At 41.8% G+C, this 25176-nt stretch overlaps 1 protein-coding gene across 1 annotated transcript in view; it reads right to left on the bottom strand.

The window, feature by feature from the left end:
- Positions 1-2426: 2426 nt before the first annotated feature.
- The window catches only part of sos2 (son of sevenless homolog 2), an 82343-nt gene continuing 59593 nt past the window's right edge, over positions 2427-25176 (bottom strand). Inside the window, 19 exon segments of the mRNA XM_079694177.1 lie at positions 2427-2924; positions 2927-3041; positions 3043-3093; positions 4395-4427; positions 4429-4499; positions 6055-6096; positions 7483-7738; positions 8476-8592; positions 10228-10400; positions 11011-11128; positions 12172-12334; positions 13128-13247; positions 13770-13992; positions 15011-15123; positions 17840-17962; positions 18075-18156; positions 21042-21697; positions 22895-23022; positions 23663-23763. Of these exon segments, the coding sequence (XP_079550303.1) occupies positions 2584-2924; positions 2927-3041; positions 3043-3093; positions 4395-4427; positions 4429-4499; positions 6055-6096; positions 7483-7738; positions 8476-8592; positions 10228-10400; positions 11011-11128; positions 12172-12334; positions 13128-13247; positions 13770-13992; positions 15011-15123; positions 17840-17962; positions 18075-18156; positions 21042-21697; positions 22895-23022; positions 23663-23710 (2973 nt within the window). The 5' untranslated portion in view covers positions 23711-23763 and the 3' untranslated portion in view covers positions 2427-2583.

Below are 25176 nucleotides of genomic sequence, written 5' to 3'. Positions count from 1 at the left end.
ATTTTTTTAGCTTTTTTTTTGTTTTTTTAAACACCATTTTGCTTATTTCTGTAAAGTAGAAAAACAAAAATAAAAAGGCACATCTGAGCGTGATGCAGGGGTTTATTTCAGTCTTTCCCAAAAGTTTTTCAAGCAGAGAAAAAAAAGGTTTAAAATGTTTGCAGAGAGGGGGGAGGTTTAATGCATGCTCCCAGTACTGCTGCTTAATACAACGAAGAAGAGTTTGTTTAAAGAGGGGGGGGGCACAGTGTGAAGCAATCATGGCGGCCCCTTCCCCCCCCCCACCCCCCCCCCCCCGCCCACCCCCATGTCATTTTTATCTGATTCGCCAAACTCGATGTGCAAATGGAGTGTTCTCGGGGTTCAACCGGATGTCCTTGAAGGCAACGTTTTGTGGCTGCAGAGTCACAGTGTTTTACATTTCAGATCCACGGTAAAGTGAGAGGGGGGGAGGGGCGTTCAGTTTCGCCTCCTTTAATGTCACATAAAAAAAAAAAAAAATCCCTTTTCCCCCTGCATAAAATAAGACTTTGGCAACTGTTTTTTTTTTTTTCTTACATGAAAAAACAAAGAGCTACGTCAGGAGGAGGAACATCGCCGCACCGGAGAGATGAAGCATGGCGTTTGAGGCTACGTGGCCCCCCCCCCCCCCCCGCCCCCGATAGTCTAGTTGCCAGCATTGTGAACGCAGAGAAATGTTGAGGACCCCAACGTTTGATGATAGAAAATGTATAGTACGGGTCCCTAGCACATAGAAACTGCCGGATGCTAATCTGCGTATGATGAGCAATTAGCACCATTAGCGTAAGTTGCTTTCATTAGCATTAATTATAGCCTAAGTGGTCAATAGTTGAAAAATGGCTCGGCAGATTTAGAGTGGCTTTGGGGGCTATTGAGGATGCTGAATCCATTTCTCACATTTTTAGGATAAAAAAAATTGCAGTTTTAACCAGAAACAAGCCATATGTGTTCGGTCTCGGCTGATTTTGACTTCCATGCGTTGGGACCATTGGGATATAGAGAGCACAAGATGAACATCATTACCTCTACTGTGGACAATTTATTTCAAACAGATAAGCAATCTGTCCAATCAAGATGATCCAGAGTCCCCTAAAACTTCCAAATCGACCCAGCATTTCTCAAAATCAGCCAATAGAGAGTACAAATATAGCCAGTCTTGTTAAAACTGCCATTTTGTATCCGAAATGGACTCAACTTCCTCAATAACCCCCCAAACTGTCCAAATCTGCCAAGCCATGTGTTAGCTATGGTCTGCATATGCTAATGTATGCTAATTACCACAAACCAACATATGCAAGTTATCATCCGGCAGTTTCTATGAGCTGGGGACCCGTACTGTACAACGTAAAACTTTGGGGTATTTAACATTTCGGGGTTCACTACAAGACTCAAACTGACCATAGAGGGGGGGGGGGTGGGGGGGGGGGGAAGTGTTTCAGACTCCTGGGTGCTGGTCAGCTGGCACACCAGTGTCTCATGGCACAGAGGGTGAAGATGATGAAGGCGAGCGACTGATCCCTTGAGAGGCACCGCGGGGGGGGGGGGGGAGTTTGATTCAGGCGGGTGGAGTTGAGGGAAATTCTTGAAATGATCAGCTGTTTATCAGAAACTCACACTGTGTTACCTTCCTGGAGAAAAGACTGGTTTACTTCTCACAAGCCTCCTTGTTTAAAAAAACGGATAAAATAAATCAAGAATTTTACTCAAATTTTATACGAATTATTTGTCGTTTTCGTTATTAGTCAACTAAAATGTCTCTTATAGGGCTGAGACATGGAGAGGAAGTCAAACATCTCAATATTGTTGATCAAATGCATCAAAATCGATGCTCAAACAAAATTAAAAGGGTTGATTTTTTATGCTTTCAAAAATATTTACACCAGTTTTTCATCCATTTAATCATCGGTTAGCTGATTGGCTTATCGTTAAAGGGACAGCAGCTTTACATATCTGTTATATTGTAAACGCAGCCTTCAAAATCTAAGAATACATCTGGTCTCACATCGCATTACATCGTGTGTCTTACCTATAGCTACTCCATAAGTCTCTCAGCATGAACAAAATAAATCTAAGTGCACACTTTCTGGTAAGCACGAGATTTAATTGGATCTTCAGCATGATTGTGTGTGCAGACCCTCAGTTTTACAGATCTGTTCATGATAAATACACTTCTTTTATCTATTGATTAACAATCTAGTCTTTCCACTAGAATGGCTTTGATCGATGGGTGCAAAAAGCGTTAAAAATACATCTGTAGGAAACACAAGATCATGATTCTGTGTGGAGAGATCTGTCCGTTACTCTATGCACCATGTCACCTTTTTTGTAAAGTCATTGCAACATTCATTGAGAGTAGCACGCCTGCACGTATTGGACACTGTTTTAAATAATAAGACTTTTCTACGTGACTCTTTGTTCACCGTGGAGGCCTGAGAGATCAATAAAGTTTTCTTCAAGACTTTAACAACGCTAACACGGTGCCAGTGACTGATAAACAGGGGATCGTGTGTGTGTGTGTGTTCCCTCTCAGCGTGTGTGTGTTCCCTCTCAGCGTGTGTGTTTTCATTCGTCGGTGTTCTCCACCAGCGAGAGGCCCTGCAGCTGAGGGGGGGGGGGCAGCAGCAGCTCCCTCTTGTAAGTCTTTGGTGGGAGTTTGGGCAGCTGGGGGTTGCAGTTGTGGCGGGGGGGCACCGGGGGGGCGGTGATGGGCAGCGGGTAGAGGCTGTTCTGACTGGCGCTGAGCGGGCAGCTGCGGCGAGGGACACGGGGCGACGGCGTGCTGGGGGGGGTGTTGGGGGAGCAGGGGGCGGAGCCAAAGTCCCAGTGATAGCGGCCCACTGGGGAGGGCTGCATGTTCACCGGGTAGTTGATGAAGATCTCCGGGGGTCGCTGAGGAACCGGAGGGGCGTGTCGTGCTCGGGGTCTCGGGGCGCGGGCGGCGGCGGGGGGGGGCTGGGCAGCGGGCCGTCCATCGGGGGGCCGTTGTAGAGCGGGGTCCGGGGCTGGATCCGAGGCAGAGGGAGGGGGCAGCCGGGGGGGGATCGCCGGAGGACTGTCGGACCTGGAGCTCATCTGAGACACAAGGAAGAGAAAATATGAATAAACAAAAAGACCCGGAGAAGGACGGTTAGTGTTGGGTCGTCTTCAGTTTGTCTCTTTGAGCTTTTTCTTTTTTTTGTGTTATTCTCTGTCAAAGCGCTTTGACAGCGCAAGAGTTTTTAGAAAATAACTATATAAGTGTCATGTATTATTATTATAATTATAATAATAGTGTACAGCAGACAGAACAGGCATAATGGGGTTTGTGGCATCCCTAGTTGCAAGGCGAGTGAAGAAGTGTCTTAAGGGTGCATTCTCTCAAATATCCAGCAGGGGGCGACTCGACTGGCTGATTGTAAAGAAGTCTGTGAGAAAATGTTCCTACTTCTCTCTCTCTCTCAGTAAACATTTCCCTGATGAGTTTATGGTCTCAATCTCCAGTTTCAAGTCTTCTTCAACACAGCATGATGTTCAATTAGTAAAGGATAGTGCCACGCTGTTTTCCTACTCAGTATTTGCATCCCAATATAAATGACAAGGTGCTTTACGGATGCACCACCTTGCCCTTTCACAGGTCAACACTCTCATACAAATATGGTCACTTTTGGCAAAAAAAAAAAAGAGTTTAAACTCCTAGTTTATATAAAATCTGCAGTGAGATGTGATACTTGAGTTTAAATGTAGTCCTTCATATAGGGAAGGAAATTAGCACGTGTCAAATAGACGGTGTTGAAGGTAAAATAATTCAGGTCGCTTCGTCTGTCACCATGGCTGATAAGGTTTTGCCTATCTTAAGAAATATTATATTTTAATATTGCAACTCCTTAGGTTGCTTCTTCTGTCCGATGACACTGACTCAGAGCTTAAATGTCTTAAGAGTTAGAAAAATATATCAGAAGGTGCATCACAAAATCCGTACAATTCCTGATTTTATAGGAACCTATAGTCAGGTGTCCAGCGCGGGGGGGGGGGGGGGGGGGTAGTGGAGTGCAGAGCTTCGTGACCACAGAGCGTGTGAACGTTGTGATCAGCTGTTTTAGCGCAGTGCTGCTGTACAGACCGACGTTAACAGCAGCCCTGTCTGTGCACACGGAGGACCGACTCTGTCGTCCGGTGATCTAACCGCCTTCTGGAAAAGCTTCACAAGTACGTCGGTACGCAAATGCGCTTTGTGACACAAGTGACGGTACGCATTTCAGATTGTTGCCGCGCATGCGTACCACTTGTGTGCACACTTGCATATAGTATTATTATTTGCTCTTGGCATAAATATGTTAATCCCTATCAAACCGAGTGGTTGTGATGATTGGTGTGAAATGACTCCCTGTTCTCACCTTGGATTCAGACGTGGCGTCTTTCCTCCGCGGGTGGCAGAGGAGGCGGTCTCATCGACTCGTCCACGAGCTGATGGAGGCTGCCGCACGACACCGACTGGAACTCTGGGAACAGAAGAAAACACCATCAGAGAGTTAAAGATGGAGAACAGGCCCTGCTCGCTATCACAGCACAATTATGGCGCATTTCCACTGCAGGGCTTTAGCGCGGCTCGGCTCGCTCCTTTTGCTTTTCACTAGGGGTATTACCGGCTCACGGGTACTTTTTTTTAGGACTCCCTCAGTCGAAGTTACAAGCGAGCTGAAAGTATGCTTAGCTAGTGACGTAAAACACTGCCGACCGCTGATTGGTCAGAGAGAATCGTCGCAATTCTTGCGCGAGACAGTCCCCAAGGGTCGCGTAAGCAGCAGCATTTTTAAAACAGACGAGCTACCGTCAGCAAGTGTTTCTAATTTCAACAAATCCATAAAGAAATGGCAGCAAAAAAAACACAAGCCGTTGTCGTTGGACGAGGTACAGACGTTCCAAACTCGTTAAAAAAATACAGCGGGAGCTCGACGCTCTGTTCTTTGCTTGAAAGCGTTGTGTCCCTATCTATTGTAAAGCTCACTTCTAACAAACAAGCCTATTTTATCCTTAAATGTATGCTCGACAACCCAGCCGATCGCCCCGCCTACACTGCGTGGTTACTATAGTTACTACCTTTGTTACTAACTCAGGGTATATGCAGGAATCCTGAAGTCAAACGTAAAACCTTTTAAGACCCTTTCCATACATTTGAAGACCTCATCGCCACTTTGAGTTCTAACCGGTTACCTTGGCAACACACTTTACCTCACATTGACTATATACAGTATTGATTGTCCTTCCTCCTTGTCTTCCAACCATTTGGACGCAGACTTGCATTTCCCCATAACGATGTTGCTTAGCAACCGGCGTAAATGGACCTTCGCGCTATCAAGCAGTGAGCGTGCGATGTCCTGTTCAGATGACGTCAAATCCAACGGGATGCCATAAATAAACTAAACAGAACCACACTACACACCTACGCCATGATTACATTCAGGCAGACTGTAGAATACAACCTCTTTGGACAATTTAGATACTTATTGAAAACAAGCTACAAAATGTAATATCATGGAAAATGCCATTTAATAATTTTTAATCGCCTTCATTTTCGCTAAATTGATTTATCAACTTTTAATACTTTTTAAGACCCCGTGGACCCCCTGTTACTGTAATGGCAATGCAGCTTAAAGTGAGACGAGCCGTGACGAGCCGCGCTAAAACCTGTAGTCGAAATGCGGCTTTAGGGAGACTCATCCACCAGACAGCAAGAAAACAGACAGAGTGAACACAAAAAACATGGAAATTAAGACACATTTTGTACTTCTAGTCAAATTAGATAAATAAAAACACACGATACAATTTGGATTTATATAAAAAAAGATACCCATAAGATGAACTATGTGCATATTAAGTGAATAATACAAATAATAAAATATAACATTAAGATGAATTATATGTATAATATAGGATGGAAAATAAAATCTGATAAAATGGAAAATATATAATGTTGGTACGTAGAAAGACTTGAAATGGGGACAGAAAACATCTTGGAGAAACAATTGAATTGTAAAGGGAAAAGCCAACACTCACTTGAAGGCGGCAGAAGCACAGGAGCAAAAATGGAGTTATTTCCTGTAAAATTTGAAGAGGGAGAAGAGGATTGATTTCAAAATAAAAGTGCATGCTCTTACCTTTCAGAATAAAAGCAGGGCCCGTTTTAAATCAAGTTTGACATTAATGTAGCGCAGTAAAACGTTTTCCCCTCGTCAAATAAAAGTGTAAATAATCTTTGAATGTAAAGAGACTAAATATTTATGCAACTTGTAACCACGGCTGCTGAATTTCAGTTTGATGTTTATATCGTTTTCAATATATTTTCTTTATGTTCTCTACCTTTGTTCAAAGCTGAGAGAAGCCACAAGTAAACATGTGCAATGTTCTTTGTTGAATGTACAAAGAAAACTAAAAGAAAAGATTGTAAATACTTAAGGAACGTAACTCCAAGTTTCCCTCAAGACCACCAAAACATCGTTATGACATCATAAAGTGTCCAAAATCTGATCAGCTCATTTTCAGACAGGTTTTTATAGAAATAGATCAAAAAGAGAGAGAATCTTTGTTCCTGAGACTTTCAGAGTCTCTTTCCACAGAGGGGACACATGTTGATGTAGAAGAGACATGAAGAAGAGGGGACACATGTTGATGTAGAAGAGACATGAAGAAGAGGGGACACATGTTGATGTAGAAGAGACATGAAGAAGAGGGGACACATGTTGATGTAGAAGAGACATGGAGAAGAGGGGACACATGTTGATGTAGAAGAGACATGAAGAAGAGGGGACACATGTTGATGGAGAAGAGACATGAAGAAGAGGGGACACATGTTGATGTAGAAGAGACATGAAGAAGAGGGGACACATGGTGATGGAGAAGAGACATGAAGAAGAGGGGACACATGTTGATGGAGAAGAGACATGAAGAAGAGGGGACACATGTTGATGTAGAAGAGACATGAAGAAGAGGGGACACATGTTGATGTAGAAGAGACATGAAGAAGAGGGGACACATGTTGATGGAGAAGAGACATGAAGAAGAGGGGACACATGTTGATGGAGAAGAGACATGAAGAAGAGGGGACACATGTTGATGGAGAAGAGACATGAAGAAGAGGGGACACATGTTGATGTAGAAGAGACATGAAGAAGAGGGGACACGTGTTGATGTAGAAAAGACATGAAGAAGAGGGGACACATGTTGATGTAGAAGAGACATGAAGAAGAGGGGACACATGTTGATGGAGAAGAGACATGAAGAAGAGGGGACACATGTTGATGTAGAAGAGACATGAAGAAGAGGGGACACATGTTGATGGAGAAGAGACATGATGAAGAGGGGACACATGTTTATGTAGAAGAGACATGAAGAAGAGGGGACACATGTTTATGTAGAAGAGACATGAAGAAGAGGATTTTTGCATAATAGGTGACCTTTAAAATGTAACATATGTGCGGCCCTCACCTCCGTACGAGCTGCCGTCGTGCTCCATGAACACGGAGCACATGTCGGAGGTGGCGGACTGCGGGGGGGTGGGTGTGTTGGGGGAGGTGGGCACGGACGCCGGGGACTCTGGCTCCGTCTCCGCGATGCTCCGGAAGGTGATCTTGTGGGGCGGCTCCCTCTCCAGGGGCACCGGGTGGCCCTTCAGGGTCCCAGAGGTAGAGGTTCGGACAGGCCGGATCCCCGGGGACTTCAGGTTGTACAGCGTCTTCCTGGGCTGCAGCACAACACATCAACACAATACATTATCTCTTTACAATTAACTGACAACAAGAAGGGGAATCAACAACAACAACAACAACAACAGGGATAAATGACCAGTTATTGGAAAATAATATAATACGGCAAATGATACACAGTGATATAAATATGGGAGAATAGATACAAAACAGGGATTTAATGCCACAATGAATGGAAAAAAGTATCACATTTTTTTTTTTTTAAATGTAAGTAAAAATCGAAAAACTAAGATAAATATAAAAAGAGAAAAATATTAAATTAAGATGAAAAAAATTAAAATTTGATAAAAGAAGATGTCCTCTAGAAGCACTCTATACATAATGTGGATGGATGTACGTACGTGATGAAAAATATAACATACTGAATAATAATAATAAACTTACAGGTAATGCAGAAGAAAATGCTTTACAATAAGGGAAAATAGACAAAAGAAAAAAAACATAAAAACAGGAATAAAATGCCAACTTAATGTAAAATAAAATGAAAATTTGATATTAATAATAAAACAAGATACGATTTAGATGAAATATGTGCATAAAATAAATTAAAACAAATGGGGATCATAACAGTTTTGACACGAAAGTGCAGTTTTGGAGAATATGTAAGTTATGAAAGACACTGTGTGTATTGCTCTAAAAACCGGACTCAGCTAAACACAACTGCTGCATGTCTAGCATGTGGGACGAATGCAGAGCCCAGGAGTGAAACACTTACGAATCGAGGAGCCTGCCTGCAGTGCCGTGGCTCAATATCCAGAGACATTTTGAACAAGTAGTCTGCAAACTCCTTCTCACTCCGGTTGTTCATCGGGTTCAGGTTCTCGAAGAACCGCTGGGGAACACACGGATTTTTTTTTAATTCAGGATCCATGTGCAACAGAAGAGACATCTCATTCAGGACATATACACATTAACAACAATTCAATGTTTTAAAATGTAGGATTTAACAACAAAGAAAGTCAAAACGTTCGTGATGAGAGGCGAAGTCCCTTCCTTCCCGGGGGAGCTTCATGGGACCTTATTTAGGAAAAATTATGCATTGAAGTCAATGGAGAGAGAAAGATTATCTTTCCATCCCGTTTGAATTGTGCCACGAATTACACATATGATGTTTGTCAATTTAAAAGATAATTTTGCAAGTCAAAAAAAAGAACTGAAGTAACACTTTTTTTTGTGTGAAACCGCTCAATGAACTACATCTCCCGTCTCACACCACATACGGCCGTCACATTTCACTTCTTTTTTTTCAGAATGAGGTGAAAAGTATTAAAAGAGGTGAAAATCACTCAAAGTCTGGGCATGTTGAGAGCTGTGCATACACACAAGGGGAGTTAGTCGGTTCCGTAAGAGCCAGCATGCGGGACCGGGATTCTGGGATTTGTAGTCTTTCTAGTTGCGTATTTTTCATAGTCTTATATTTCAACAGTTTTACGACAAACTGTGACTTTTTTGACATGGAAATTATTTTTTAAATTGACAAACATCATATGTGTAATTCATGGCACAATTCAAACGGGATCAAAAGATAACCTTTCTCTCTCCATTGACTTCAATACACAATTATTCTGAAATAAGGTCCCATGGGTCGGAAGTAGATGGGCGGGACTTCGCCTCTCTATAGATGAGAGTAACACCTACGTCTGTGTGTGTGTGTGTGTGTGTGTGTGTGTGTGTGTGTGTGTGTGTGTGTGTGTGTGTGCGCTCTGCTCCCTTGGCTACAATCTTTCCTCGTTGCAGGATTGGTGTTTAGTTTTTTTTTTTTTAAATCATATGTAAGACTTTTTAAGACCCTGTGGGAACCCTGTATATAGGATTTATATTTGGGTTCAGGGTCTCTAATACCTCATTCACACCAACGGTGTTTCAGGGCCGGTTCGGAGCTGGAGCTTGAAAAGCACCGGGTTTTCCTGTTCACACCGCAGCGGAGCAGCCTCTTAGCTCCGGAATCCGGTTCATTTCAAGCACTAAAAAATTGTCCGGCTAGAGCAAAAGCACCGCATACGTCACGCTTACGTCGAGGCGGGGGCGGGATCAACTCCTGAACAACAACAAAAAGCCTGCGTTTTATCCAGTTTGTACACAACGATGGAGAAACTTAACAAGCAGCAGTGGTCCACTGAAGAGACCAGCTACCTACTGGGAATCTGGTCTTCTGAAGAGGTACAGAGGAAGCTGGAGCACAATCGGCCATTGTTGTTCTTGTCGGTGTCAGCTGTGAGGGGTTCCGCGCGGTTTGGCTTCATGAAGCAGGCACGCAAACGGTTACGTCGTGACACAAACGATGACGCAATGACGCAGCACCAGTCGGACTCTGGGCAGTGTGAAAAGAGCCAGAGCTAAACCGAAGAACCGGTTCTGAACCTGAAAAGCTCTAGCACGGAGCTTGAACCAGAGTTGCACTGGTGTGAATGAGGTATATGAAACGAGTTCAGGGACCACAGAGAAGATGGTAGAAGTGAGCGCTCACCCGGATCTCGTGCTCCACCTTCAGGCAGTACGGCTGGTTCTGGTACTGCTGGATCTCTCCGGTGATTTCCGCCACTTTCCTCCTCTTGCTGAAGTTGATCAGCTCTTTGCCGTGGCGCTTCAGGAAGTCCGGGTTCCCCTCCTCCGTCTTCAGGATGTTGGTTAAATATATACCTGAGGAGGAAGGGGAAGAGGAAGAGGAGGTGTTTCATTACTACATTATTATTATGCGCCACTTTCCCCCTTGCTCTCCAGTAGGACTCAGATGAGGGTGTTGCACTTTTTTTGTACATGTCATGTGTTGGTGTTGTTTTGTTTCTTTCTGTCAAGTGGGAACTAAGTATTTCGTTTTGTACGTTTTTGTGTTTCTCTTATTTTCTGATTGGCTGTGAGTTAGAAAATCTCAAGGACAGATCATCTATGTCTAGTTATTATATGTTCTTTGAGAAAGGGGCAGGTCATGTCAGATTATTTTCTTCTCCCTGCTCCTTTTCGGGTACGGTGTGTTTCCAGAGACATGTTTTGTAAATCATTGTCATACATTAAGTTGTGCATACCATGAACGGAACAAATAGAAATGCAGGGTATATGCAGGAATCCTGAAGTCAAATGTAAAACCTTTTAAGACCTTTTTTAAAACCCTTTCCATACATTTTAAGACCATTTTCGCTAAACTTTTAATACTTTTTGAGACCCCGCGGAAGCCCTGAAATTAAATGAAATGACGTTGAAGCAGGGTCAGAAGTTAGGCACCACATGTGGTCAAATGAAAATAAAAACGTACCAAAGAAAGGCACACAGGGCGGGTTTATTGACTTGAGTTTAGCCAAATATTTCTTAAAGTGGTCCTGACTCAGCTCCACGGCTTCCTCCAGGATCTTCCTCTTCCTCTCCGGTATCGCCTGTTGGTGCAGAAGAGAGAAATAAATTATGTTCAGCATTGGGATTCAAATGCATGTAAAAAACTACAAACATCAGATGTGTCTTAATTATTAATATTAAGATAAGATTTACAACAATTAGATATTAAAAAAAGATTGATAGCATTTTTTTTCCTTGGCCTGTTAGCATGCTAACGTAAAAAAAAAGTATGGAACCAAAATGTCATTGCATACCTGTACCATTAGTTTTACTCGTCAACACCTGGTGCCTACATTACCCACAATGCAACTTAACCAGCAACAGTTTACTTAAAGACTCAGAAGTGTTAGCAGCTGATCATTTAATTCTCACGCCACACCCTCAGATTATTTTATTGTTTTAAATGTGTAGTCTTGAGCTTTTAACAACTTTTATTCATTTTTGTACACATATAGTTGCTGTTGACTACATTACCCACAATGCAACGTAACCGGTTTGCTTAGAGATTCAGGATTGTTAGCGGCGAATCATTTCTTTCTAACTCCACACCCTCAGATTATTTCTATTGTTTTCATTTGTGGTCTTGAGGTTTGTTTTTTTACAAATGCAGTTGTAATCAAATAATTTGAAATTTCACAAAAAAGCGTCAGATTAAAATATAAAGTAAAACCTTCCAACGCCAGTTTAAAAAAATTAATAAAAGTGATTTAAGACATTTTAATACAATAAAAGGCTTAGTTTTAGATGAAGGAATGTAATGCTTTTTTAGACTGGAGCCCTGTTGTTATTCCCTTGTATCTTGTCTTTAATATTTGTGCTTTTTCATGCTGTAAATGGAGCTGCTGTGATGCAGGACAAATGCCAGACTCGATATAATAATAATAATAATAATAATACATTTGATTTAAGGTGCCTTTCATGACACCCAAGGACACCGTACAATGTGTTAAATATTCTGAGAGGTAAAATCAACCGAACATGATAAAAACACAAATATGGAGAGGACACATATGATGATTATTATTATTATTATTATTATTATTATTATAATGATATGATAAAGTGTTATGGTGTTCTCCCTGACCTCGAAGGTGTGGTCCAGCCGGTACACGGGGACAGAGTTGATGGCGCTGACCACCTCCAGAACGCCGTTGAAGTTGTTGAGCTCCTGGAAAACCTGCAGGATCTCGATGACCCGAGACATCACGGCCACACGCTCCTCCAGGTTCATCGTCTCCACAATGCACCTGAGACACACACAGTGTTAGGAAAATGTCACCTCGTCACTTTTTTCTGAAAATCCCACATTCTGACATTTTTCTCAAAATTCTTTATTTCTCAAAATTCGGACTTTTTCCCGAAATCTCAAAATCTCACAATTCTGACTTCCTCTCAAAATTCGGAAATTGTTCTCAAAATCTCAACGGTCTGAATTTTTCTCAAAATCTCAAAATTCGGACTTTTTTTTAATCAAAATCTCAAAATTCTGACTTTTTTTAATCAAAATCTCAAAATTCTGACTTTTATCAAAATCTCAAAAAAGTAGTCATCACATACAGAGCATCAACTAGTTCCTGAACAGTGTCCTTCACATGCTGATATCCAGGAGAGGGAGTTCCACAGTCACAAGATGGAGGAATAGAAAGCAGTATTCAATGTTTACTTCAGATTAGCTCCACGTCAGAAATGATCATGCTTGTCATATGTCTCTCTCCATAGAGGCTGAATCATCATGTTAATCACATAGCTATCATATGCCTCAACCAGTCCTGATGCTCTTCTAGGTAATCACACATCCTGTCATGTTCTCAGCTACAGTTGGGATACCTTTGTTACCATGTGGACTCTGATATTGGGAGAGGACATTCAGTATTTTCCCAACACACAGGTACAGGTGTGAGATGATTGTCTGATATAGACTGAAGATAAAGTGTGTGTGTGTGTGTGTGTGTGTGTGTGTGTGTGTGTGTGTGTGTGTGTGTGTGTGTGTGTGTGTGTGTGTGTGTGTGTGTGTGTGTGTGTGTGTGTGTGTGGACTCACTTCTCGAACCACAGCGTGAGGTTGGTGGTGTGGCGGATCATACGCAGCAGGTTCGGGGAGTTCTTCTCTTTGTCCTCTTTGGTCCAAACGCTGCCCACCAACTCCGAGGGACGCACCGCTCTGAGGTAGAGGAGGAAGAGGAGGAGGAAGAGGAAGAGGAGGAAGAGGTTTATCTTACAGAAAGGCTGCAAGTAACAATTTCATCGTAACCAGAAAATTGTAAAAAATTCACTCTGCAGCAGATTATTGTATTTATCTGTAAAAACAAACTAAATAACAGTGTTGTTTAATAATATTAATAAAACATTGTGACAAATAAAATATAAAAAAAACTTTCGACAAAATTCATATACATTTAAAAATTCATAATTAAAAAATCCTTATAAAAAATGTATAATAACAAAATAAAAATATTTAGGAAAACAATATATTAATACAACTAATCAAAATAAAAATCCTTACAAAAATGTATAAATACAGTTTAAAAAGTATTATTATTATAAAAGATATTAAAAAGGTCTTATAATTATTGTCACAGATATTAGTATTATAATGTTTTGGGCCCTTTCAGCTATAAAGTGTAAATCGTTATTATATCCATTATAATATATGTTTTGTCTGTACGCCCCCTGCCCTCCTCACCTGTACAGCTCAGACTCGAGCAGCGTGAGTTGCCGGGCGATCTCGATGGGGTGAAGGGTCATGAGGTCGAAGGTCTCCACCTGCCCCGCCCGGCAGATGTGCCACTCGATGGGGGGGGGCGGCGACTCGAAGGTGATGTTGTGGCTGACGCCGTTCGACTGCGTCTGCAGCTTCCTCTTGATGATCTTATTGATAGACTCCACCCACTTCCTCATCGACTTTCCTGAGAGGGAGACACGGAAGATAACTTTTATTATGTGTTAGGACTGTACTCTTCCAATATCAGAGTAACATGATAACAAAGGTATCCCAACTGTAGCTGTGAACATGACAGGATGTGTGATTACCTAGAAGAGCATCAGGACTGTTTGAGGCATATGATAGCTATGTGATTAACATGATGATTCAGCCTCTATGGAGAGAGACATGTGACAAGCATGATCATTTCTGACGTGGAGCTAATCTGAAGTAAACATTGAATACTGCTTTCTATTCCTCCATCTTGTGACTGTGTAACTCCCTCTCTTGGATATCAGCATGTGAAGGACACTGTTCAGGAACTAGTTGATGCTCTGTATGTGATGACTACTTCCATTCTGGAGACGATCACAGATACATGGATCCTGAGATTGAAGCTCAAGCCGGTGACCAGTGAGATTTTTCTAACATGTCAATTATTAAAGATCACTAATTGACTCAAGAAATAAAAATGAAGTTATTTGTATTACCTACGGTGTGGAGGTTTAGAGCAATGTGTACATGATACATCAAATCAAGTTTTTAAGGCTACTATAGGAATTGTAAATAGAGCTGATTAACATGTATTTATAAACTCACATGTTTTCAAATTTGGAGATTTGGTTGGGTTTAAAACTATAGAATAAACATTTAAAGGTCACCTAGCATGCTATTTTTAGGCAATAGCATAGGTCTCAGATAAATACAAATATATAAAAAACATGTATGAAGTGTTTTGCTCAAAATACCAAACAGATCACCCATTCTAGTCATGCCTCATATCCCTCTATTTCACTTCCTGTTTCAAAAGTGCTGATTTTATGTATAAAGCTTGATAAAAATGTGTGTGTGAGTGTGAGTGTGAGTGTGTGTGTGAGTGTGAGTGTGAGTGTGAGTGTGTGTGTGTGTGTGAGTGTGAGTGTGAGTGTGAGTGTGTGTGTGAGTGTGAGTGTGAGTGTGAGTGTGAGTGTGAGTGTGAGTGTGAGTGTGAGTGTGTGTCTGACCTCGCAGCTGGAACTTGCTGGTGATGTATTCCTCTAACCGACTCCTCAGCTCAGGATCGTTCTCAAAGTCGTAGAAATGATGTTCGACCCACTGACGGAAAACGTTGAGGACTCTGCGGAGCAAACACACATTTACATTCCTTTCAAACCCTACAATTGGAGAGATGTTTTTACTGATTTAAATGTTCATTTGAGGCATTTTAGTCGACCGACTGTTTTGAAGGATTTTTTTCTAATTACTTGATGAACTTTGAATGAAACTTTGAGCTAAATTTAACAGAAAAACTCAAGTTTTTTTATTGTTAATGAACAACTTTAATCTCTTAAAGGTCCCATGTCATGCTTTTCTGGTTATTACCCGTCCCCTTGTGTGTTATGAAGGTTTTTCTGCATGTAAACGGTCTGCAGAGTCAAAACCCTCAAAGTACACCCTGTAGTGAGTAAAACTCTAACACAGAAAAGACCTGTCTATGCTGACCCAGAACGCCTCGTTGGACATTTCTCTTTTTCCATTGTTTACTTCTTGGGTATAGTGACGTATTTCGGGTATATTGACGTAACGTAACGGCTCTGCATGTTGGTCCAAATGGACACTGTGAGCTGGCTCACTGGTGTGGGGTCAGCGAGACAGCGAGACACCGCGGAACTCAGCCTGGGCACACACACAAACTCCCAGCCAGGCTGCGGGTGTGTGCGTGTGTTTGGGAATGGGTTTCGCTGTGTCTCGCAGACGGCCACTGGGCCCACAGGGGGGGGTGGGGGGGGCAGGAGCTCCAACAAGCCGTGTAGGACAGAGAGTGAATACACACTATACAGAGATGCTGTATGAGAAACCAATGTGAGTTTGGGACATTGAACAATGTAAATCTATTTTTAGTAGACCTCAACAATGGAAATATGATCAGTAGAAATGGGCATGACATGGGACCTTTAAATACAGGGTTTAAATCTGCCCTCCTGGCACTGTCAACGTTCTGACTTCTTTGCATGAAGAATCCCATAACAGCTTAATCAATTACAGTAGGGAAATTGCTCTTTCGAGTCACTCAGCTGAAGTAACTTTTCATGCAAGAATCTCTTTAAAAATAGTGGGATGGACATGTTTTAATATTTTCTGAAATGTTTCATACCTATCAATGAATCCAATAAACTATCTGCATATTAATCGGTTACCTGGAAGCACCTTTTTATTTATTTGTATTTATTTTAACCAAGAAATCCAAATAATAACACATTACGTGACAAAGGAATAATGTAGAAAAGAGACATTTTTCCTATAAATAAGGTCTAAATGATCTAAAAAGTTTTTTATGGTCAGTGTGTTTTCTTTGTTAGTTAACTTCTCAAAAGTAAGGACGTTTAAAAATAGAAACAGCGGGAAGGTTTTGTCCTTTTCTCTGTGTCTGAACAGATAGTAAACTTTGACTATCCTGGATTCAAAGTCAACAGTTTGGACCACATTCAATTGTTTATAACAAGCGACCACCCAAAGACAATGTGCTTTAAGTTTGTGTTATTCAATGTTCAAACACTTTAAGATTTGATTTATAATGTGTGTGTGTTGCTTAATGCACACACTCTAAAGATGCTACAAACCTAATGGCCGTCTTGATGCCATCTAGAGAGATTTACTTTGTGTGAGCAGAAGTCGTTTACCCTTTTACCTTAAAGGATTTTATTGCAGCTGCTCTTGATACAAAGAGGTTTTTAATGGTTCTTCACTTACAGGCTATTCTTGTGCTTTACTCCATATAAGGATATATATATAAGAGAAAGACTGCGGCTCAGTGAGGACGCCAGGGCCTTAAGAGGACAGAGTAAAAGAACAGGAGATGAAGGACCTTTGTTCTATGAAATGAAAGGTGAGTTTTATCTACAAGTTTAGAGACTCAAACTTTAAACAAAACCTCGTCTCAATCCGACCGCAAGGGTTTAATTCAACCTGACACAGCATTTAACCAACTTCAATGCAAACATTTTATTTAGTTAGACATTTGTGTGAAATTGTCATAATTAGTATCTGAATTCAACATATATGGCAAAACATAATTTTTTATGAGATCTCTCTGTTGACACATTTCCAAACATTCTGCCCAGGCTTTTCTCAGTACAGACGCGTGACTACGAGCGTCTGTTGTGGTACTTTAGGTACATTACAAATTTCCGTAATTCCCCATATCATCTAAAACTGTACGCATAGCAAGCACATACTCCTGCTTTGAACCACATTCAGTGCAGCTGGTGGCCCTTACGACCTTTAAAACAGGGTATATGCAGGAATTCTTCAGACCCTTTCTAAGACCCTTTCCATACATTCTAAGACCTCATCGTCACTACGAGTTCTAACCGGTTACCTTGGCGACACACTTCACCTCACATTGACTATATACAGTATTGATTGTCCTTCCTCCTTATCTTCCAACCATTTGGACGCAGACTTGCATTTCCCCATAACGATGTTGCTTAGCAACCGGCGGAAACGGACCTTCGCGCTATCAAGCAGTGAGCGAGCGATGTCCTGTTCAGATGACGTCAAATCCAACGGGATGCCATAAATAAACTACACAGAATCACACTACACACCTACGCAATGATTACATTCAGGCACACTGTAGAATACAGCCTCTTTGGACCATTTAGATACTTATTGAAAACAAGCTACACAATGTAATACCTTGGGTTTCATCGATTCGGGTTTTTCCCTCCCGAATGATATTCCAGCACAACGGGGTCTAATCGCCAAACACCATTACATGAATCTGTGTATTCCCAGCAATACATATATATCGTTACATCAACGTTACGTCTCTCCTGATTGATCTGTGGTACCTGAGTTGGACCGGCTGCACGTACTCCTTCCTGAACCGCTGCAGCTCGGCCGCCATCGGCTGGTCCCCGTTCCAAAGCGCCTGCCGGTCCTCCTCCGTCGGCTCTGGCTCCGGGATCTCAATCCTGAGGAGAATATTATCAGATAAATGAAGACAGGCAACACCACAGCACAGAGAAATATCGCTCTTATGGCTGCAGGAGGAATGCAGTAAACCAGATAGGGTCTGAAGTGTACCTGTCTATGAGCAGGGTGAGCAGCTCCTGTGGTTTGCAGAAGGATCGGTACGTGGTAAGAAACGTGCGCACAAAGTTAGGGTCTACAAACAGATAGAATAGATTAGATAACAAACCAAGAGACCCTACATCACAATGCAGAAATACTATAAAAACTATAAGAAATATCTGTTAACAAACTCTCACATAACTCCATGATATTTGATACATTTTCCCAGTACTTTTTCATGCAAAAACTTCAGTTTTTTCATATGGTATAGACCAGGGGTGTCAAACTCAAGGCCCGGGGGCCAAATCCGGCCCGTGACTTCATTTTCTGCGGCCCCACAAGAGCTTGCAAAGAATATTATTTTTATTATACGGTTACATGATGATTTACAGAAGCACGTTGCCCATGAACTACATGTCCCACAATGCATCTCAAATTAGACTTTTTTTCTCAGAATTAAACTTTTTTTCTTCTAAATATGCCTTTTTTCTTAGAAGGTGCCCCTTTCTCAGAAATTTGACTCTTTTTTAAATGTCACTTTTTTATTTTTTAAATGTCACTTTTTTTTTTTTTGTGACTTTTTTTCTAGAATTTGGCTTTTCTTTAAATATCTTTTTGTGACATTCTCACTGAAGAGACTTGCAATTATTTGCCCCAGACTTCTGCTTTCATACGTAGTTAATTCTGATAATAATCCAATGCAGAGGAAATAATGTAATATAATACATTATTTTATATATATATTTATATATGTATTTTTTATATAGTCCTAAAGTTACAACCGGCCCTTTGAGTGCAGCCATAATGCTGATGTGGCCCGCGATCAAATTGAGTTTGACACCCCTGATATAGACATTTAAAGATACCACCTTGGACGGAGATTATTTACTGCAGCACTATCCCAAATGTATGCATTTCCAATAACATCGTACTATTTACGACACTTACAATGCTTTCTCAGACGCCGCAGTGTAAGTACTGTTTATCCTTAATTTGTGTAAGAGTTTGGATGTTTTGCAATGTTTTAAATAGTGCATTTTAGTCATGTGTTAGTGAAGTGGTGAGCATAGACTGGATATATTAGGCATAATACTCACACAACTCAAATCTAGACTTCGAAAATGAATCCCTTATTTCTATTCTTTAAGGGGAAAATGCCTATATATGATATGATATAAAAACAGAGGAAAGTCGGAAAACACTTTTTTGAAAAAATGTTTATATTTTACCCCTCCAACTGAAGTGTTTTTCTTCCTGTATTTTGCTGTTGTTAAAACTTTAATTCATAAAGACTTTGGGTCTACTTTTTGATTGTCTGTCACCGTGGAGGCATGAGAGAAAAGCCACATTCTCCTCAGGAATTCAAGGCAACATGTGGGGGAGGAACTGATATACTGATGATCATAGAGAGCCACAGTGACGCGTCCTAAAACCCCGACGTAAACTCCTTCCGGTTCCTTCGACAAAACGCAATGCAATTTCTCCATAGGATTTAGGAAAATAGAAATAAGGTCTGTGGTTGAGACACATTTAAGAGACGGATCACGTTTTGTTCAGCTGGATAATCTCCACATGTCTACCCTACTTTTATAATTTTCGAATCATAAATCTAGTCGCCAGAAGCAAAATGCTAACGTTATGCTATAAACAAACTACAGCAGGGTCGCTGCTTCAACGTCACGCCGACTTAAGATCCATATTCAAAACTACAGATTCTAAATGGTACAAGTTGAAGCGTTTGTTTTAACAGTTTGCAGGAGGCAGGACGGGGAAACAAACTTAGAAGAGTGTTTACGTGTTCGGCGTAATGACGTACAACGGCCTCGACAACTTCTGTAGTCCTATTCAGCCATTCGGTAACAACCATCGTTTTTCAGACACGTAAACTCTTCAGAAATCACCAGTGGGGTCACTGCTGATGTATTTAATGTCGTAGAACAAAACGTGATCCGTCTCTTCAATTTGTCTCAAACACAGACCTTATTTCCAGCTATTTTCCAACTTCCTATGGAGAAATCAAATTGCTTTTTGTCGAAAGAACCGGAAGGAGTTTACTTCCGGGTTTTAGGACGCGTCACTGTGGCACTCTATTCTGTGGTGAATTACTCAGGGTTTCCCACACATAGACTATACTTTGGCGGGCCGCCCAGGTATATTTCACGACCCATTTAGTTTTATTAATCTTTTTTATTTTCTTTCGTCTGCGACCACGACGATCAATGAACTTGTGGACAATGATCCCTCACTCTACGCCTCCAGTACCCAGTCCCGGACTGGCCATCGGGAGGACCGGGGAGTTTCCCGATGGCCTGGCCTGTTAAGTGGCCGGCTGGCCTGAGGATTTTTTGAGTGACTGGCTGTCTACATGATGTGGCCTGCCGACATGGTCACTGTCATACAGATCATAAATCAAAGCCGTTGATTGGTCTCTGTGTGTCATTCAAGCTCGGGATAACCTCAGCTCAGGTGAGGTAAAGGACTCTCTGAGTGTTTAGATGAACTTAGTCTAAGTTCTCAGTGGGTCTCAAACGGTGTGGTCACCAATTAAGTAAACACATATTTCCATTTGAGGGTGTCAGTGTTTTTTCATATTGGAAATGGTCCCCTAGAGGATCTGAGGTCCACCTCCACTTAAAATCACATGGACAGGTTCGTAAATACCTTTACAATATTTTTTAAAATAGTAACCCATATCCATATGTTTATTTGTGGGTAGTAGATTTAAACTATAGGGCTATCACTATGGGCCCTGCCTATACCTGTTCGCTCTGCCATCGCATGAAGGGTCTGCTAACAAGCGACCAACAGAAAGGTTAATGTTAATGTTGTTGCAAGTCACAAAGGCACGTCACCTCAACCCCCCCCCACCCCCCCCCCCGCTACCACCACCCCCCCAAGTATATTTCAGATCTGTGGGAAACACTGTTACTCCTTAATATTTAACCTTCCAGAAGAACAATATGTACTGCAGCATCTCACCAGCATACATGTGGTAGGTGAGCCTCTCTATGAGCTTCACCACGGTGCCGGCCTTTATGATGGGGATCCCCGTTTTGCTCTGCACTTTGTCCTCAAACACAATGTTCTCCTCAGAGTCCTGCACGGCGAAGCGGTACACCTCTGGCGACGGCAGCCTCAGAGGGTGCGCCTGCTCCTCGTGCTGCAGCACCGTGTCCAACATGCGGTCCAGCGTGGATCGGTACTGCAGCGTGACTAACCCCGCCATCCACGCCGCCTTCTCCTCCGCCGTCCGAGCGCAGAACACCGCACAGTTCTCGTCCTTCCCGATGAGTTCGAAGGCGTGCCGCAGCTCCGTGGAGTCCTCGCGGTCCACGATGCGGATCTTCCTCAGCACGAACTTCTCCTTGAGGCGGTACTCGGCGCCGCTGCCGGACCCCGGGAGTCGAGAGCTCTGATTGGCCTTGCAGCTGATCATGAGGCCGTCGAACAGGAAGTTGTGTCGCTCGTGTTTGGCGCCGGCCCGCAGCAGAGGACCTTCGAGGATGAACTCGCTGCAGCACTGGCCGATGTCCTTCCCCTCCCAGCCGTCGATGCTCTTCTGGATCTCGTTCATGCGTTTGATGGCGAGCTGTTTGCTGCGGACCTGCCTGCTGTACAGCCGGTACATTGGCTCACTGTGGGGGGGGTGGGGACACGGAGTCAGATCATGCGGAAAATCTAACTATTAACACACCAAAATAATCCTAAATATTAGAGATGTCCCGATCCGATCACGTGATCGGGGATCGGAGCCGACCACGTGATTTTCAAAAGATCGGAATCGGGAGAAAAAAATTGGGGATCGGGAATTTTTTCTTTTTTTTTTTAATACTTTTTTTTTTTTTGTATTCAATGTTACAAAACAAAAATGACCATGTTCAAGTGTTAAAGTCATCCTGAGGCCTTAGTTTTAGTTTCAAATTACAGAACATCATGTATGTGTTGCTTCTTTGGGGCTTGTTTTCATAGACCTGCTTATTTCTCTCAAATCTGGCAACAGAGTGGGCGCAGTGTCTAATTGTAGCAGTAAGCTAACGAGTACTGAACATTTTATTTTGTTTTGATCCAATGCTGCACAACTGAACTGATCCAATGCTGCTGTGAAAGAAAGAAGCAATATCCATGTTGGATAGAATATCCAATTTAAATAAAAAAATAACCTTAAGGGACAACTTGAATGCTTTTTTCTTTTTTTTCTCTTAATGCATTGCATAAAGATCAGATCGGGAAAAATCAGTATCGGCAAATTGTCAAAATCAAATGATCGGAATCGGATCGGGAGCAAAAAAAGGTGATCGGGACATCCCTACTAAATATGTAAATAAATAAGGGCGGTGGAACGGGGCCCCTGATGCGAACTGATGCCACGCAGCATCTGCTTTCTGCGTAATAAGTAATGGGGATAAAACAGATTCATACTCTAATACACGGCCGCTGAATGCTCCAATGACATCTTTGTAAAATATTTACTTTAAGGATTACGACTTCTGAAAATCCATTTATTTCTTTTTTTCTCTCCAAAAGAAGCTAGATAGTTCCTGCACACCTGATCAAACTTGTATCATTTGTGGAACATTTGCAAAAATACTAGTTTTACATGTTGCCAAATACGTTTTTACACGTTGTAAATTACTTTTTAGTTACGTAAGGTTGCCTTCAGTCATCGTCTTGTCTTTCAACATTAAGGACCTTCTTCATATTTTATTCCGTCATAATTTAAAACCATAACAGCTAACATCGGCTGCTGCTTCTATGCATGTCACCTTTTTCTTTCGATGTTTCCATGAGAGAAACTAGGGAATAGTTGAGAATATGAAATCGAGGATTTGTACCCAGGTTTGCGGCGAGGCTGGTGCTTGGTGTAGATTCGCTCCACGCTGCACTGCAGGTTCAGCAGTGCAGTGATCGCCTGCTTCAGACACTCTCTGTCGTCCAGGTCCTGACTGCGCTCCTGCAGTGTCTGCAAAAAACAAAGTGTTGGGGAAAATAGTGAATGTCCTCTCCCAGTATCAGAGTCCACATGATAACAAAGGTATCCCAACTGTAGCTGTGAACATGACAGGATGTGTGATTACCTAGAAGAGCATCAGGACTGTTTGAGGCATATGATAGCTATGTGATTAACATGATGATTCAGCCTCTATGGAGAGAGACATATGACAAGCAGGATCATTTCAGACGTGGAGCTAATCTGAAGTAAACATTGAATACTGCTTTCTATCCCTCCATCTTGTGACTGTGGAACTCCCTCTCTTGGATATCAGCATGTGAAGGACACTGTTCAGGAACTAGTTGATGCTCTGTATGTGATGACTACTTCCATTCTGGAGAGGATCACAGATACATGGATCCTGAGATTGAAGCTCAAGCTGAACACAAATGCAGGAAAAAACACTTTTGTGGGTATATTTGATAAACACAGAAGACTGTAGGTGTCTTTACAGAAGCACTTCTGCAGATTCAAGATATCAGCTGTGCAAAATCACATTTGATGTGATCGGCAAAATAACTATAAACCAAAAAACAATCCAACAGACATTTTCTAGAAACCCTGGAAACCAATCATTTCTAAGTTATTCGCATGCCGGCTAAGAACGTACCTGCAGAAGCTCGAAGTAGTGCATGCAGTGGTAAACCGGGACCATCATCAGCTGAGGGAGGACGTACTGCACGGCTTCTTTGAAACCTTCTGCAACCGCCTGCACACCGAAGAAAACTGTTAGTGATGGACTTTATTATAACTCTCAGAACATCTACGAATATGCCACTGAGTGAAAATGGGATCAAAAATACCAGGTACGATGATAAAGACTACAGCAGATTGTAAAATAACCGTAAACATCTAAAAAAAAAAACTTGAACTGCAACTTAACTATTAGTTCAATTATGGATTCATCCCTCAGAGTTAGTTGGTCCCATGTTCTTGTAGTGTACCGCAGATTTGACTGTTCTATATATGTTGTAAGTTTTATTCTTTGATTTGATTTTAAACCACACATTTTATGTTGATGATTGTGGTCTTCTACTATGCAACAAGTTCGATTTCATCTTCCACGGACACCTAAAGTAATCTCATCTTTAAAAAAGTCGCCCATTGCTTCACAAAGCCTAGAATGACTACCTCAAATGTCCGGGTTAGGTTTTTGGAAGGGCCACCGGATCTCCCCATGTCGCCCAACGACTTCATGGTTATACAGAGATCCAAGGAAAGGCACGCGCACTAGAGGACGTGTCGGCCTTACCCTAGCATAGCATTATGACTGGACCATAAAGAATGAAAGATGTGAAGTGGAGAAGGTGAGATAAGCTTGAAGAACAGAGACGAGGAGGTTAGCGGTGGTTACCTGCGGATACCTCCCCTGCAAAAATGGCCGTCCCCGTTTTAACCCATGAATCACTCGTCAGACCCCGATGGACTCGGGCGGAAAAGGGGTTAGGAGTGGAAAGAGCAGAATGAAAAAGTGGGTAGAGAGAGTATGTGGTTGGCTAAATAAATGGAATAATAAGATTAAAGTAAAGGTATACCATTATTAAAGTTTAGTGGTTTGAATTGAGAGTCAAATAGCCCTCTTTGGAGATGTATTTTATTTATCAAAATTAATTTCCAATTTGGGACTAAAGATAAGAGTGTACCATAAGTACATTTTAATTGTTGGAAGTGAGAGTAAAATAGCCTTTTATGGAGAAGTATTTTAGGATTAGGCAAAAAGCCAGAGTGGTTAGGATTAGTGGTCAAACTGAGGGAAAGATGGTCCGTAATCTCATTTTAAAGAAAGTAACAAAAAAAGTCACCCATTGCTTCACAAAGCCTAGAATGACTACCTCAAATGTCCGGGTTAGGGTTAGGGGTCTTGTCCACAGCTCAAATAAAATCAGCCAATTATTATAAATTAGTCGAAGTAGAAAATGCACATTTAAGAAGCAGGAATTAAAGAATTTTGACATGTTATTTCTTTTAAAAAAAAATGACTCAAACTGCCTAATCAAATATTAAAAGTAAATATTTAAAGCTCTTATACAGAATACTGCAAAAAGGCTATTAAAATGTGCATGTTTCAGAGTATAACTGAGACAGGAGGAGCTGCAGCACGTTGGAGGAGGAAAGGCTGCAGGG

The sequence above is a fragment of the Notothenia rossii genome (genome assembly GCF_949606895.1).
Source record: "Notothenia rossii genome assembly, chromosome: 7".
Classification (NCBI taxonomy): domain Eukaryota; kingdom Metazoa; phylum Chordata; class Actinopteri; order Perciformes; family Nototheniidae; genus Notothenia; species Notothenia rossii.
This window is presented reverse-complemented; position numbering and strand designations above follow the sequence as displayed.